General features: G+C 39.1%; 1 protein-coding gene across 1 annotated transcript in view; it reads right to left on the reverse strand.

Annotated features, from left to right (window-relative positions):
* Window positions 1–2,223: 2,223 nt before the first annotated feature.
* Window positions 2,224–16,432, reverse strand: part of Gpb5 (Glycoprotein hormone beta 5) — an 89,755-nt gene continuing 75,546 nt past the window's right edge. Inside the window, exon 3 of the mRNA XM_071596858.1 lies at window positions 2,224–5,484. Within this exon, the coding sequence (XP_071452959.1) occupies window positions 5,236–5,484 (249 nt within the window). The 3' untranslated portion in view covers window positions 2,224–5,235. The remainder of the gene's footprint in view (window positions 5,485–16,432) is intronic.

Below are 16,432 nucleotides of genomic sequence, written 5' to 3' on the forward strand. Positions count from 1 at the left end.
TATTCATGCCGTCTTTATTACCGAATGCATTATAAGCATAACAGGTTAATTTTTATGATTGGCGAAGGTAGGAATGTATCTAAGAAGATGAGATGATTACATTGTGTATGATGCAATATAGCGAGTATTGCCTGAGTTCACCGAGGGTAATAAGAGATATAGGATGTGAAACAGACTGGTTCCACGTTAATATCTCAATTGATCTCTTATCTAGTAGACTCAAAAGAGATTTCGGAGGAGAAGCTGGCAACAAGAAAGATTGAAATATTTAAGCAATTGAGATAAAGAAAAAATCTGCAGAACAATAACGCATTGAAGTTAAAAGAGCGAAATTGTGGATAAACTACTCGAATTAGACGGAATGGAATCGGGTGAGCGCACGTTATCAAAAACGGAAGGTGTACGTATATAAACTTCGGGAAATTAGATTAAATATGTTAAATTACCCATACAAAAGGTGCATTTTTGCTCTACTATTTGCATTAAAGTTTTTACATAAAGGTTGATAAAATGATTCATAAGTTGTGTAGGGTGTCATAAAATCACCGGTTAATTATAACAATTTTTTCACAAAATCTGTGAAATTTATAAGTAATACATTCCCAAATGTTGCGCTATTTAACAAAGTCAAAGAAACAAAGAACGCAAAGTTTGATACACGAGTCAATTATATTCTAGGATATTCTACTTCCACTCGTATATCGTATAGCGTCTTCAACGGATAAATTTTCTAATAATTCTTTTACTAACGCTATATCAGGATACCTGAGATGAAATGTGGTTCCCACATTTTCTGGGCTGAATTGAAAATATATCAGCCAACAAGAGTAACTGTGTTGGTGGTGTGTTGGCTTCCGCAGAATATAAATTCGCTGCTTCTAGATCACCACCGTCGACTCTGGAAGGGATATGAAATGGAATACCTCAAAACCATTATAAACACCCTCTTGGTTTTTACAATTATTCTATAAATGGTTTACAACAGTCTGTCGCCAACACTTTTCATTCAACACGTGTCGGTCCGGCTTCTTTGATTCAGAGATACTCGTACTAACATCTCCGGGCCTAACTAGTCGTGCCCGGCCAACCCCTCGATATACTTCCCCTCCCGTTTCATTCCATTGGTCTTTGCCAACCTATCGTGACTCAGGATGTTAGTTAGTTTTTTAGTCAGTTATTTACTTAGTTTTTCCAGGTTTATCGCATGGAGCTCTCCCATCACACACTTTTCGAAATACTTCCCCTTTATTTGTTTCTCTGCCCATGCCCGGTTAATTTTCCAATTCATTTCGTTTAGAGCCACATTTCCATTCCTTTAAATTCCCTTTAGTCTATCCCTGCTCACCACCCACCGCCTCAAGAGACTTCACCCCCTACTGTGAGTTTCTATGCAACCGATTCCTCATCAACAGGCTAGGAAACACCTTCCTTGGTAAATGCTTCTTCTATAAAAAAGGGTAAGGGCAAAAAAGGGTAAGGATAAACAAGGGCGCCTTTGCTTCGGCTCTTCTGCTCACGCTTTCCCTCTCGCCTTTTTCCATCTCTGGCGATCCTACAGCCAGAATTGAAAAATTCTTCCACTCGTTCAAAATTTCTTCGTTCTTATCAACTATTATCTTTCTCATCTGGGATGCCCATATTTATTAAAATTTCAAATTGTTTAGATTGAGGTTGCACTTGCGCACTAAGGAGAAACGAGGAACCGATCGTGCCCAGGAGTATTAGCAGAATCCCAACTCTTGGCCTTCTGATCGATAGCCGAACGATATGCCCTCCGGCCACTTTTCGATCGAATATTACGATGTATGTATTAGTGTGAAATCAAATAACCCTGTTAAGTGTGGGAAAGTCTAATAAATCGGGATCGATCCATTCACCTTACTTATATTCTGGAATGCCCACTTGGCGTGAGAGGAAAGTTCTTTCAATGAATTGTTCGCTGCAAACTTAATCTTAGGAGATGGGCGTTGAGTTGTGGAGGTGGATTGGAACGCAGGGTTTACGATGCGGCCAAATACTTATAAAACAGTTGAAAACTGAAGAGTAGATAGATAATTTCTACCACTTTGAAGCATAACGTAGCAATCGTCTTCAACATAAACCCATCACATCTGCATGTCCAATGCTTTATTTAGATGCTGACACTGAAGATACATTTTTAAGCTAACATTTCACCAAGTACACTTAGTTGAGAGAGTTGAAAAGATAAAACAGGTCCTTCTCTTGTATTTTAATAATTTTTATTTCAACGAAAATAAATCCGTTATAATTCAAAAATCCTGATTTCTTTCAAAAGTATTGAAGATGTTGATTCTTGAGTGATTTGTTGACACAAAAATATTACTTTGAGAGACAAACCATGAGTCACTCGTTCTTAATTAAAACAATTGTAATTACATGGGCAACAATTTCAGGATATAAATAAACTTCACATCAAATCAATTCGAAATAAATTAAAATAATAAATGTTTTATGAATACATAATTTGGTGCAACAAATGCACAAAAATTCTCCCTTTAATTCAACCAATTGAAAAATGTGCATGTATATTAAATTTCACACAACAATGATCTCTGGACGACAAACGCTCCTAAAAAGTTACAGATATTGACAGAACTTTCTTTCTATAAAATTTTGTAATCTTTGATAACATCACCTATCGCACTCCCTATCGTACTCACAAATCCGTAGCGTTTGTTTCATAAAATATCCAACTCATTCTGCTTAATTAGAATTTTCTCTAGAAATGAACGGAAAAATTTATAATATCTAATTAAATAAATTTTCAATTAAGATAAAGTTGTAAACTTCCAGTTTTCTCTTGAATAAAATATTCGTTGGACGAATTGGATACCGTTTGCTGGTTTTGTAGCTCTGAAAGAAATTGGTTCCAACAAGGACCTCATGAATTTGGAAAAACGCTTCAAAACATGGGCTATTACTTTAAAAGTGTTTACGCAGGTCCTCAGTCAAATATGGGCGCAATAGTGCCACAAGAAGCACACCATAAAAGCGTTGAACAACTGTGAATAAAACGTCAATATTTGAATATGGATGTCTCCACTTACTGTAATGAACTTTATAGAGTACCGCGTTGTTGCTTTGGCCCTTTCTCATTTGTTACAGGATGGATTTGATTTTATTGAGGTCGTTTAGTTTTAAAGGAGTTACAGAGAGTAGTTGGATTGATATTTTCAGATGTTCAGGATGATAAAGACGATGATTTTATTTTTAAACGCCCTTTGACAAGAGTTAACTGTTCCATTTTGGCAATGTATTACTCTCCTTATTGGGATACTTTCTCCGTTTACAGTAGGAAAAATGCCAAGAGAAGGTTAGAAAACTTAAAAATTTTATTTAACTGTATAGAGTGACATTCGGTTACTAGAGATGTGTGAGAAAAATATATCTTTAGCTCCCCGCAAAATAAGGTACGGAATGCTAATAGGTTTTACCGGAGCAGTAAATTGCAAATTAATGAAACACATGAAAGTATCTACGCAATTAAAATCATTAAGACATGGAAAGATAAGGTATATTCTAAAATTTAATCCATATTCCTTCCATCAAGGGTTCCTACTTTCGGACACTTAATTAGTAAAGTTCATTCCACGTCCTTCGTGATAGCTTGAGGGATATTAAACAAAAAAGTATGAATATTTCCTAAGAAAGCATTTAGGATACACTTTAAATGCATCAACATTTTATAACAAGGTTTAAAACTAAAATAATTCCTTTAAGCAAAGAGTTAAAGAAAAGGATAAAACATTCAAATATGAAAACAAGTTGGCAGATCTAGCATTAAGGACCAGGTTTGGCTGTGATAATAAAGCTTTCGATCGCTATTTTAGATTATAATGCTGTTGCAGTAAGCACAAATATATGCCCATTTTACACCTCTTAGAGTTTACATTCACTTTACTCATCCCTTGACCATACATAGCCTAATTGACAAGAACACAAAGAAGATTAGAAAAATCACTCCAGTGAAATACTATTAGCATAAGAAAAAATATCATACATAAATCTCAATACAATATATCAATTTATTTAGTTCTTAAATTGAATACCCAATCAAATATTTCATATTCCTATTGGGAGATTATGAGGGAAGCAAATTTTGTAGTTTTTATTGTAGGAAAGAAGGATGATTCTAACATATGGATCTCATTTCTATGAAGATGACACCTTGGAAACGAGGGAACGAGTAAAAAAAGTTGAGATTGAACAGACCTTATTTATAAAAGAAATCATTACAGTAGAATTTTAGAACATAAAAATATTCAGGTGGTGATTTTACGCAGAAACAAGACGACAACATACACATTTTTGTAAATCTGACGCTAAAATAGCGGTGAATTATTCATATGGAATATTTATATTATTTGGAATAGATATCCAATGCAAATTGAGACAATCGAAATAATTTGGATGGGAAAAAATACACATCCATGTAGATTCACGTAATTAAGGATCTGTGCTTCGAAGGGTCGATCATGAAAAATTCTAAAATATTTTGGCTCTACTGTAAAGCCAAGGAGCCCCACACAGGAATATACTACTGTTTCTGTTTCCTAAGTAAACGTATTGTTTCCCTATAGTACACAATGTATTATATATGAGCTCAGCCTTTTTCTTTAATTTGTTAATTTTTATGTCTGTTAGCATGGAAGTGCATATATGTGCACAAAAACATGCAAATATTGATTGAATTTTTTTTTAAGTTGGAAGAGACATCCTTTTCAAGGAGAGGAAAACATTGACCGAAATTCGTGGATAGCACATTGAAACCAGGAGAAATGAAAAATTCGTGAGGGTTTGCCATCTTGCGGCTCGCACACACTTTCCCCAAGGGACGCGAAGTCGGGCCCAAAGGGACGGAGGAGGGACAAGAACGAAATGAATCGGTGGAAATAAAATTAAGAACATGCCGAAGTCCCATGGGAGAACTGAAGGATGAGGGGGAAGGAGAAAACTGGGAGCGAATGACTTGAGTGAGCTCTTGAATCCTTTTTTCCTGGCGGGGCAAGCGACGGATGAAGGTGGAGGCGACGTGAGCGTGCGCTTCCTTCTCCTTTTCGTCGAAGCCCTCCTCCTCGCGAAGGCGACCTCCATCCTTCCTCCCGCCAGCCTCTCCTCTCGGGAGGGCGGGGGCGGGGAAGAGTGTGTTGGCGGCGACGGCGGTCGGTGTCACCGGCGCCGGTCCCCGCGCCCACGCCCCCTCTCGACGCCCCTTTACACCCGGCCCCCCTGCAGGTAGAGCAGGCTGCTCCGCTGGCCCCTGTACCTGAGGCCCTCGCAGCTCGCCTTGGACGAGCTGCACACGGAGCAGGTGCAAGACACCGCCTCGTAGTACGTGTACCGCTCGGTCCCGGGCTCGACACCATCGTCGCAATGGCGCAGGCTGACCTCGTAAAGCATTCGGTCTCCGTGCATGCACACCGGGTGAAAGGACTTCTTGAACGGGAACCGCCAGTCGGATATCTACCCGAGCGAAAGAAAAAGGATTTTGGTAAGGGATTACAGGAGACAATCAGTGCAGAGGGTGAAGACAATTGGACACAAAAAAACTGAATACCACATTCTGAGACATAAAGCGTCTATTAATAATACGCTGGTTAGGAGGATACATACAAAAGACCCTTGGGTCAGCTGGAGGGGCCCCAGCGGATTAGTCCTGACGACAATTAAAATGGACTTTTTTTGACTGATTAGAGTCAAGCTCTAAATAGACAATATGTTTCAGCTCACTAAATAAAATGAAAGAAATATATTAAAAGCATTTAGTACATTTTATTTGTATGGATGAACACCTAATTTTTAAGAACTCAAGATTGCAAGTATGTATTGTAGATTATGCGCACGCACACATTACTGAACAACCTAGCGTTCCACCCGCAGAGCTAAAACTTCCACTATTATTAATAATATTACAAATATATATTATAAATATTAGATAATCCTACCGGTTAAGGTAGGTTTTGGATGAACACAACTACTAAATAAACATTTTCTGACCCCCAACAAAACACAATACAGCAAGCTACTCTACATCAATTCCCTCTTCATCTCTGTATACTTCCTTCCTCCGTTCATCCCATCCTACATCTCTATCCTATTCCCGGCCTTTCCTCGTTTTTTTAATATTCTCCCCACTATCACTGTGCACAAAATCCCACTGCCCATCAATACACCCTTCATCCATTTTTACTGCCTCCTTAGGATTTCTTTCAACAAACCCCTCTCCTCTCTCACCATACCTAGCACTTCCACATTGTTTTCCTTTCGGTCCATTACACCTTCTCCATTTTTCTCCTTATCTACATTCAAAAGGCCTCCAATCTACACCTATCACCATGTTTCAATGACCACAATTCCACGTCGCACATAACTACACTCCATATCAAAGTTTTAACGAGCCTTTTCTAAGCATCCTTGCGCAACGTCTCTGTCATCAACTCCTTCCTTCTAGTGAACGCGCAATTCTTCTCCTTACATCCCTACTACATTAACCGTACTGGTCCAAAACACTTCCGAGATACGTGATCTGTTCTACGTGCTCTAGTTTTTTTCCTCCTATTTTAATATTTAGGTAACCTTTATTCTAGAAAATCGGATAACCTTCGTTTTATTAATAATTTTATATAACACAATTTATTATAACACAAGGCATTCTGCTGACCTCCACCAAAACTTTGTCAGAACCTGTACCGCCGCCCATGGACCTCAACATATGGGCCTCATGATTTTTAATAAACTTCCTAAAGAACTGAAAGCACAACATAAGCTGCCTATATTTAAGCTCAACCTTCAGAAATATTTTCTCTGTAAAATGTTTTATTCTATTAATGAACTTCTTGTCCCATGAGTTTCTTTGTATTTAAACATGTACTTAGTATTTATCATTTCTTTATATAACATTGACGTGTCCTACATCTGTCCTTTTACAATTGTTTTTTACAATTGTACAAATCTGCTGGGCAAATAAAATTACTTACTTACTTTATTAATAATGATTCTCATCCCATATATATCGTACTGAATCGTGCTGAACTTCCAATTCACACATCAATGGTTGAATGGCTTTATAGCAATACTTGACTGGCCCTTGGCAAACCTCACTGATTTTACGAATTCCCCTCCGACTTTCATTCCTACCTCCAATTCTTCCCTTGCCTCTTTAATCATTTCCTCCACATATACTGTGAACAGCACCGGTGATAATGGGCAACCCTGCCTTACACCTCTTCCTAACACTGCCCATCCGGACTCCCCGTTCCCCACTCACACCTGTGCAGTCTGAGACATGTACAGGTTTCGAAATGGTCTCCTGTCCCTCCAATCTAGTCCATCAAAATAGAAACACAAAAAAGAACATAAACGAATGTTTGGCATTTAGGTAAGAAGGTCGTCATCTTCAGACTGCCCTCCTGAAGAATTTCAATTCTGCATTCGGAAGCTGACGGCCTGTCCATCTAAATGTTACATCTGTCCATCAGGTTAAAGATATTTTCATTAAATTTAATCTATAAAAATTACTTGTAATATTAAAAACTATAATAAAAAGTAATTTTTATGCAAATTTTTATACTTTCCAATGGGCAGCCTAATATTTTTTCTCTTTACCTTCAAATTTACGTAAAACGTGAGTTCAAGAATGTGTGTCCTATCTGCATCCACCCTTATTCTAAGCAATTATTTAGGTTGAAGTAATGGGTATTGTTCCGCTCACAAAGGTGACGATACCCGTTGTAAGGCGGCTTTGTGAACGCAGAAAGTTTTAACCTGATTTAGCCCTAGTTGGTGCACTTAGTTGAAAGGTTAACAAGGTTGGGGCGGAGGTAAGAAAGTAGCGTTACGAAAGATTCTACAGCTGAAAGGGAATTACGTCTGCGGAATAGATACTGTAAATTTTGAAATTCAATGCCGTGACTCTAACAAGGAAATGCGGGTACGTGACAAGGTTTCTTCTCGATGTGATTGATTAAAAAAATGACGAGGGAGTCTGCGGTCAAAAGGAAATGGGAAGAGGGCCAGAGTTAAAATCGTGGACGAGATGATGAGCAGGAGCAGACGAAAAAGAAGAAGGGAGGAAGACTTTCCATTCATTTGCCCCTACCCTCGTTTTTAAAGAGGGCAATGAGTTGGCGGAGTTGCTTCGGGGAGTTATGGATCCCACGATGATTATCCTTTTCATAAAACGTCTTCCTTTGTGCGAGGCCTACGAGGAACCTCGCTCGACATCTCCCTTCTTGGAATTTTAGCGTGAAAGGGAATCTTTGGAGAGAAATACTGATCGATATTGTGTGCGCATGTGTTTGAAAGAGAATGATAATGATTGAAAAAAAAACCCTTTTACGTTTAGTGAACTTCACAAGAAGAAACCAACAATTTAAAATGTGATTCACGATTTTACGAGTGATTTGACTCAAATGATTCCTTGAGTAGATTTACAAGAAGTCATTATTTTCGCTGCAAGTTATGGATATGGAAATTCACTCACCGGAATGCTAGTTTCATAGGCTGAGGGTAAAATCACTCCGTAGAAACCCAACGGCATTTTCAATTCACATTTTGTCTGAGGATTCGGAGAGGTTTCCCAAAAGGTTTTTTCGACGAGGAATTCGTCAGGGCGGGTTCATCGGTGCGTGACATAATCAGGAGCATAACTAAGGATGCTAACCAGGGACTACTCATCCATTGGCTAAATGATATACCAACTGGGTTAACACGCCACAGGAAGTCAAAGGAAAGCCCTAAATGTGGTCAAGTTCTCTGCTACAGGATCAAACTCTTTGCATATTCCTCAGGGAATGATAAAAAAAGTCCACAGCCAAGTGTATAATTTTAATAAAACTGCTAGTTTCCCAGGTACTCACAAATTGAAACACTACTGTGACTGTGCATAGTTTTTAAAAACATTTTTACATAATTCAAAACGCCTTCCTTGCATCTTTTGATCATTCTCTTTTTCAATCTGGAACAATTCTAAGATACAAAAATATATGATGATCTACAGTTTTTCTGAACCATAATGTTTTTCCTTTAGTTCTTCTTTTGAAATTATCCATTTTCACCAAATAATGGTGTATCATCAACCTTTGGATTCATCGATAGTTAATAGCCGCAACGTATCGATCTTAAGTAAATCCTAGGAGTTGACAATGGTCAGGATATATTCCACCTTCTCAATCATAAATGTGAAACGTAAGAAGTTTTAAAGTACGTACATTTTTAAAATAGTTTACGATAATTTTAAATAACCTTATATTTCGCTAAAACTTACAAAATGATCAGTTTTGTTGATGGATTCTCCATTAAAATATCGACAGCTCTATGGCTATGCATGTAAGTAAATTAATCAAGTCTAGAAATTTATTTTTTGTTCATTTCAATTATTTTCGATCAAAGTGAAATCCAGTGCACGATGCTTTATTTCCTATTACTCTGAAGGACGTGGGAACAAAAACGCCATCAGTTGCTCAATGTCTGATTCTATTTCGTTTACAAATAAATTGTATAATTAAACATGCCAGTGGTAAATTTTAAACTTAGAATAAACCATAGATACGGAGGGAAGAGAGGCCTTTTAATTCGTCGGGTTAAACAGTTAGTGCTTCATCCGAATGATGGCGAAGAAAAAGAAATGGACTGAAACAATATACGAAGACGAATGAGTCTAATTAGTACTCTATGCGAGAGTAAAATACTAGCCCGGGGTAATATTTTGTGGAAATCAAAGAAAAAAGTTAAAACATGTACCCTAAAGGGATTAGCCATAGCAAAAGCCCGACAATGGCTCTGGAAATTTCATGAAGTAATTGGAAAGCCAGGAGCGGAGAGAAAATATTTTCGACAAGCTCACCTTTTGAAGACCAGCTCTCGCCTTTCGCCAGACGAGTGAATAGGCGAGGGGAAGGATAAAAAAGACCTTTTAGGTGACAGAGACGCATTGAGAATCAAATAGGAAAATAATATAGGGAGGAGGAGGGATAACGTGCACGATATATATATATATATATATATATATATATATATATATATATATATATATATATATATATATGGATTGTTTGTCAAGTACTTTTCAAAACCCACCCCAAGTCGGTTTATTATATATGATAATGAAAAATGCATACATTTGAAGACCTAAGATTAACTTAAGAAACCTAACTATTTTTCAATACCTAACTAGGTCATTTTAAATTTGATATTATATCCGTATCGGACACACATTCTTAGAGACGGTCCGATGACGATTGAAGAGGGGCATATCATTCACCATTGAGTCCCTTTAGGAATACTTTAGCTTTGATAAAATTCAGGGTGAATTTTACTGAATGACCAGAATTGATTCTGAATACTCGCTGTCTCTCAAGCATGAACTTACCTACTAAAAGGTAATCTGTGGTCACTAAATCACTGCGATGGTTTTCAAAGTTAATAAGATGTTAACTTTCTCCGCGGGAAAAAGACAGTAAAACAACTTTTGTTCATGTGTGAAAACAGTGCGTCTTCGAGGTTGTCTAGATTCCCTTCTGCGTGGAGGAGAGATTGAAAGGGGATACCCCATGAGGAAAGACTGCATGTGTGATAAATGAAAAAATAAGGGTGAATATCAAAGTCAAGGATAGGGAATATAGACAGGTCAGCTTCCGGAACAACTGCTTGGCGAGCTCACGAATTATCCCAGCCTTTAGATTATCTATTGGAATTGTTCATGGTGTGATGACTTTATCGACCGCAGCGAGGTCTTATTGAAAGAAACCGTCAATGTAACTACAGTCAATGTGGCACTACGCAATATTTTTCTTGCTATTTGCCGTACTGTTAACCCTTTAGTATTGTCATATCAGGGATCCAAAACCAACGGAACGTCTGTCCTGGCCGATGACAATGCTCCATCCATTCTCCCAAACTTGCCTCATCCCCGGTGACCAAGGAAGTATTCAAGTATCCGAAAGTTTCTCAGCGACTATTCTAAGTTTACCTGCAGCAAATCTTTCGCTATGATAATGAGAACAAAAATTGTGGACTTGGTAGTATTCATCTGAGAGAAATTTCACAGGTCGAGTGAATAAGTGCGTATTTTGGGTAGGTTGAAACCTTCTTTTTCTGTCAAAAAACATGAACAGGGGATGGAAGTTGAAGAGCTGAAAATCGCACGGGCCAGAAGGTTGCTAGAACATAACTCATACACAGCGAGTAACGTCATGGTTCTTCCAGATTTTTGCTTACATTAACCGATCAGGAGAGTTAATAGATTCAATGAAGATGCAATGAAATAGATTTAATGAATAAATACTCCGTGTCGCTCATATTGATGATTCGAGTAAAACGGGGATCGGGATTAGTGCGGTGGCTATCGTACTGGCTTCCCACCCAGAGGGCTCGGGTTCAAAATCCCGGCGGTGTTGAATATTTTTCAGAGGTATCTCGATCCCTACTTGTGGTGCTTTGTGGAGGGCACTTTGAGTGAGTACGCCGTCCGTCGGTTGGGGCGTTAAGCTGCCGACCCCTTGGCGCCTTTCGTAAAGAGTAGGCTAATGCCGACGCCGGGTTTCTGTCCATCCTTCATCCTTTCCTGTCCATCTCCTATGGCGCAAATGACCTCAGATATCCGTCGCCTCCCCTAAATACTACTACTCGAGTAAAACAAGAAATTAATTAATTTTATATATTTATTTAAACACTTAATTGGGGCCAGATTGAGACTTTATAGTCCCTTCTTCCACCCAACCCCTAAATCTTAGACATATATTACTACAAACACCCTAGGACCTAGGTGGAGAAAAACCCACCTAGGCGGATATCGAACCCGGGACCTCTAGGTTGGCTGGCGAGGGCGTTATTCTGCCCATCATCGGAACCGGAAAATTGCCTAAAAGAAGCATTTAAGCACTTTTAGGTGACCAAGAGAGCGTCCAGATATGTGTAATTGATACCTAATGAGGTCAACAGGACGAACACAAATACTAATCAATTAAAACAATCTGGGTAAACGCTAAAAAGAGATTTTGGGTGCTAGACACTAAAAAATGACAAAACGTCAGAATTATGGAAACCTACCATGCTATCCGGCTAAGAACATTAGTGATCGAGGAGAAATATTTGACTGAGATCAGCTCTAGGCTTAATAAGCACGTTATTACAACATCCATTGCTTAAAATAGCTTTGTATTTCCCATGCCTTTATTAATACATGAGTGAATGAGTTTTGCTATTCTATGGCGTATTCATGCGCCAGTTGATGATGGTCCACGTTTATTTAGCCGAAGGGAAAGACGGGAGGGTGGAAATATTGGGGGAAAAGGGGATACGCGGGAAAGAAGTACGGTGAGGGATATATTCACTCGTTTCAGCAAAGGACCCGGAGGGGGGAAAGGGATAGAAAGGGAAAAGAAGGTGGGAGGCAGAGAAGATGCTCTTCGCGGGGGCGGAAGGGGAAGTGAGGCGTAAGTAGGAGGAGGAGGAGGAGCGGGGGAACTACACACATTTTAGTTTAGAGTACGCATTGGGGCAACATGGTTGAAAGGTTAAAAAAAAACAGTCGTTATACAGTCTACCATTTTTTGTCTGAATGATGGATATGGCCTCGTACCAAAGTGATGTGGGAAAAACAAAGTTATTTTTATTATGAAAAAAAAATTTTCACGAAGCCACAACCCCTAATTCTATCTAGGTTATCATGAAATGAAATCAAGTAGAAGGGTATTAAATATTTCAAATATTAAGAGCAGTCCATCGGTCAAGGCTTTTGATATGCCCATGGAATTAGGTGCCGCTACTCTTCTACAATTAAAATAAATAGAATATTTTGGGAAACAAACATATGAAATTGGAAATTAGAAAATATTTTGATTAAACGTTTACTTTGAGTGCATTATTATATGGATGAGAAACTTGGACGTTTGGAAAGAAGGAAAAGGCTCGGTTGGAAGCGATCGAAATGTGGATTTGGCAAAGGATAATAAGAACAAAATGGACGGACGAGAAAAGTAACTTGAGTAAGTACTGAGAGAAATTAAAGGGGAAATGAATTCAATAAAAAAGATAGAGACAAGGAAAATTAAATTTGTTGGAAATGTTAACAGACATAAGAACTGCCTGGAAAATATATAGGAGGGGAAAATAATAAGAAAGAAAGGAAGAGGAAGGCCGAGGAGGAAATTTATTGATGATTTAAAAAGTACTATGAGAGGAACAGCATACAATGAAATGAAAAGAACGACAATGAAGAGAGACCAATGACTGCAACGTCAAGACTCCACCTTTAAAAAAAAAAACACTTCTTATCTTCACATGGCACAACACTAAATAAATACCCTAACAATAAATTCTCTCCTTTATATAGCAAAGTCTGAAAGTTTCCATTTCCTTTCACTCAATGTTCTCTCTTCCTACTCCTTTGAATTTTTCCCAGCATTCATAGAATAGGACTTTTTCAAATTACTATTATTTTTTACATTCCAAGCTTGAGAGCAATGGGGAATTAATAAAAAGGAAAATTAAAGGGAATCCCCTGAGAGAAGGAGGATGAGATGAGATGCTTGAGTCAAGTGACATGAAGGGAGATAAGGAAGGAGAGATAAGAATGGGCGGAGTGGAAATGAAATCGATAGCGGGGAGGGGGGGAAGAGAGAGTGGAGAGGGCAGCTTAAGTTGACCAATATTTTGCCTGACACTACAAATGGAGATTTCCATCTGTTATTTTGTTTTCGCCTTCCTGAAAAGGAAGAGAAATTTAATGGGAGCACGTACGTCCTTTACAGAAAAGGTGGCAAAGACGAGGTAGATTAATAAGTTAACGGCTTTATTCGCTTCGGAGCGAATCCCCTCGGAGAAGAGAAGAGAGTGCAGCATCACCCAACCCCAACGAAAGGACTGGCGTAAAATCTGAATCAAAGCCGAGAGAAAAGAAATGCCAAAGATATCAAGTCGTAGGATCAAAGAAAGGTCAACGGCATCGCATCACCCGTGAGAGGAAAAACTAAGAGAATAGTGCTTCATAGAATATTAATATTATTTGTGCATTGATAAATATTGGGTTTTCAACTTGAACTAACTATATCGATGGCGGAAAGACGTTGACAAACATCAGTAAAATGTTGATAGAAAACTCAAAAATACGTCGACGCCTCTTGACAATAACGGATAAGACTAGGTAGGTAGGGAAATCAGTAGCTTTACAAGTCAAACAATCGGAACAGGATTGGAAAACGAAAACTCGAAAGGGTGATACGTCAATGGAAAGTGGACGCATTCAAAGGATAATAATAATACGGTATTCAGCAGAAGACCAGTGCAATAGGCAAGCGCAGAGTTAATCCCTTACCTAAGTGCAAGTTAATACATAGATGCACGTGGGTAGCGACAATGGCCAAATCACCAAAAACACGATCGTAATTTCTCGTTGGCATGCACATTTCAGATAATCCAAAAGTTTTTTACGATTGCATAAATTATATTGACGATAGGTCACCGATTATCAAAACCACTGAATATAGATATGTTATTCAGAATGGTATATGGGATGAGAATCAATATACATAAAACAAAACTTGTGTGGTTTTCCAGAAAGAGTAAGGCTAAGCCTAACATAAAAATAGAAGGACATAAAATAGACCAGGTGGAACAGTTTACGCATTTCGGAAGTTTTTTTGGGCCAAAACGGTCAAAGTAGAAGGGATGCAAGGAAAAGAAATGCACTAGGCAAAGACACTTCCACAAGGAGGAGAGAATTAATGACTGGGATGTTTAGCCAGGATGTTAAGAAAAGGCTCGTTAAAACTTTGATATGGAGAGTAGTTATGTGCGTCGTGGAATCATGGTTATTGAAACAGGATGGCAGGTATAGATTGGAGGCTTTTGAAATGTAGGTGTAGAGAAGAATGGAGATGGTGAAGTGGGCAGAAAGGAAAAAAATGAAGACGTGCTTACTGTGGTGTGGGAGGAGAGGGGGCTGTTGGAAGTAATCATAAGGAGGTAAGAAAAATAGATGCAGAGTATTTTGATTGGCAGTGGGATGTTGGAAACTGTAATGGAGGTGAGAGTGTTAGACAAACAAGTAATGGGCAGAAATAGGCTAAGGATGTTAGACGGGATAAAGGGAAGTAAGTACACAGAAATGAAGAGGGACATGTTGTAGGGTAGGATTTTGGGTTGTGTTATGCTGGGAGAGACAAGAGAATTTTTTGGTGACTGGTGCCCATCGAAAGTCTACCTTAACCGGTACATTACCTAATAATAATTCCGAATGATATATGAAGGGGGAGGCGATATCGCGGGGAGGAGGGGGCGTGAGGTAGGGAGGTGTTGAGATGGCGAGTCATAAAGGTGATGGGGAAACGGAACGGCGTGGGCGGGTGGCCTTTTGATGAAATGGACCCGAAGATGAATATAGACAAGTTCCTCGAAAGAAGAGCGGCGAACGCGCGAGGGGAGGGGTGGCATTGCCGAGAGGGTAAAGGGAGCGCCGCGAAAAGGAGGGGAGTCTTTGGACCTTTTTAAAAGAGGATGCCGGGTGGGGGATGCTGCCGGGTCATTCTTTCTGCCTTACTTGGCTGGCTGACATGGAGACTCGGGGAACGGTGAAGAAGAAGCCACCACGCAACTTCCGCCAGGGGCCGGGGGGGAGGGTAGGGGTGGGGGAAGTTGGGTCCATTTCACTGCAGGCGTGGTCAACGCAGGCAGCAGCACTGTGACGTGGAAGGCCAAAGGGGAGCCAGTACATCACCATTATTCCGAGGAGCAGCACCTCACCAATTTCCTTTCTTTCTTTTATTGAATCGAATCACAGCTGTAATTAAACCCACAAAATACTCCGAAAATAATAAGAGGTAAATGTTCCGGGTGTAAACTAGTCCGTGATTCGTGTCTTAAGGTGGGGATATCTCGAGAGAGTACATCAGTCATTTTGGAATGCAAAAGAGACGGTGACGCACATAAGGTGCCCTAACAAGAGGTTCCCTTTCCTTGAGGAATTCCAGGAAACTTACCGCGACCGTCAGAGTTGCTGGCATTGGTGTGCATTGATGCATAAGGGTGCCATTTCCAAGGATTTTAGTAATTTTTAATTTGATCTGCGATAAATTTTTCCCCCCGGATTTGCTATTCTACTTATTTTTGTGACAGACAAAGCAAGTGGTTATGATTGATATTTTAATCCCAACTTTTTATCATACCCAAGTACTTCTCCAGTGGGTGAAATTAAATCTTGTTTAAAAATAAACTTTGCCCTAACATAGAGTGCATAAGTGTTTGCATCACAGCGCAAATTCTTTCATGGATTGTGAATGGAGATTTATTCCGTTTTCCTAACCCCTTAAACACCCTTCCTCACCCTAACATTTTCCACTTGGTGTTTTCACCCCCTAATACACCCTTTTTGGTGGATGACGGTGTATTTGCGTAGATAAACTTTAAACATAGA

Source organism: Hetaerina americana, unplaced genomic scaffold (genome assembly GCF_022747635.1).
Source record: "Hetaerina americana unplaced genomic scaffold, ioHetAmer1.1.p SCAF_10, whole genome shotgun sequence".
In the NCBI taxonomy this organism is placed as follows: domain Eukaryota; kingdom Metazoa; phylum Arthropoda; class Insecta; order Odonata; family Calopterygidae; genus Hetaerina; species Hetaerina americana.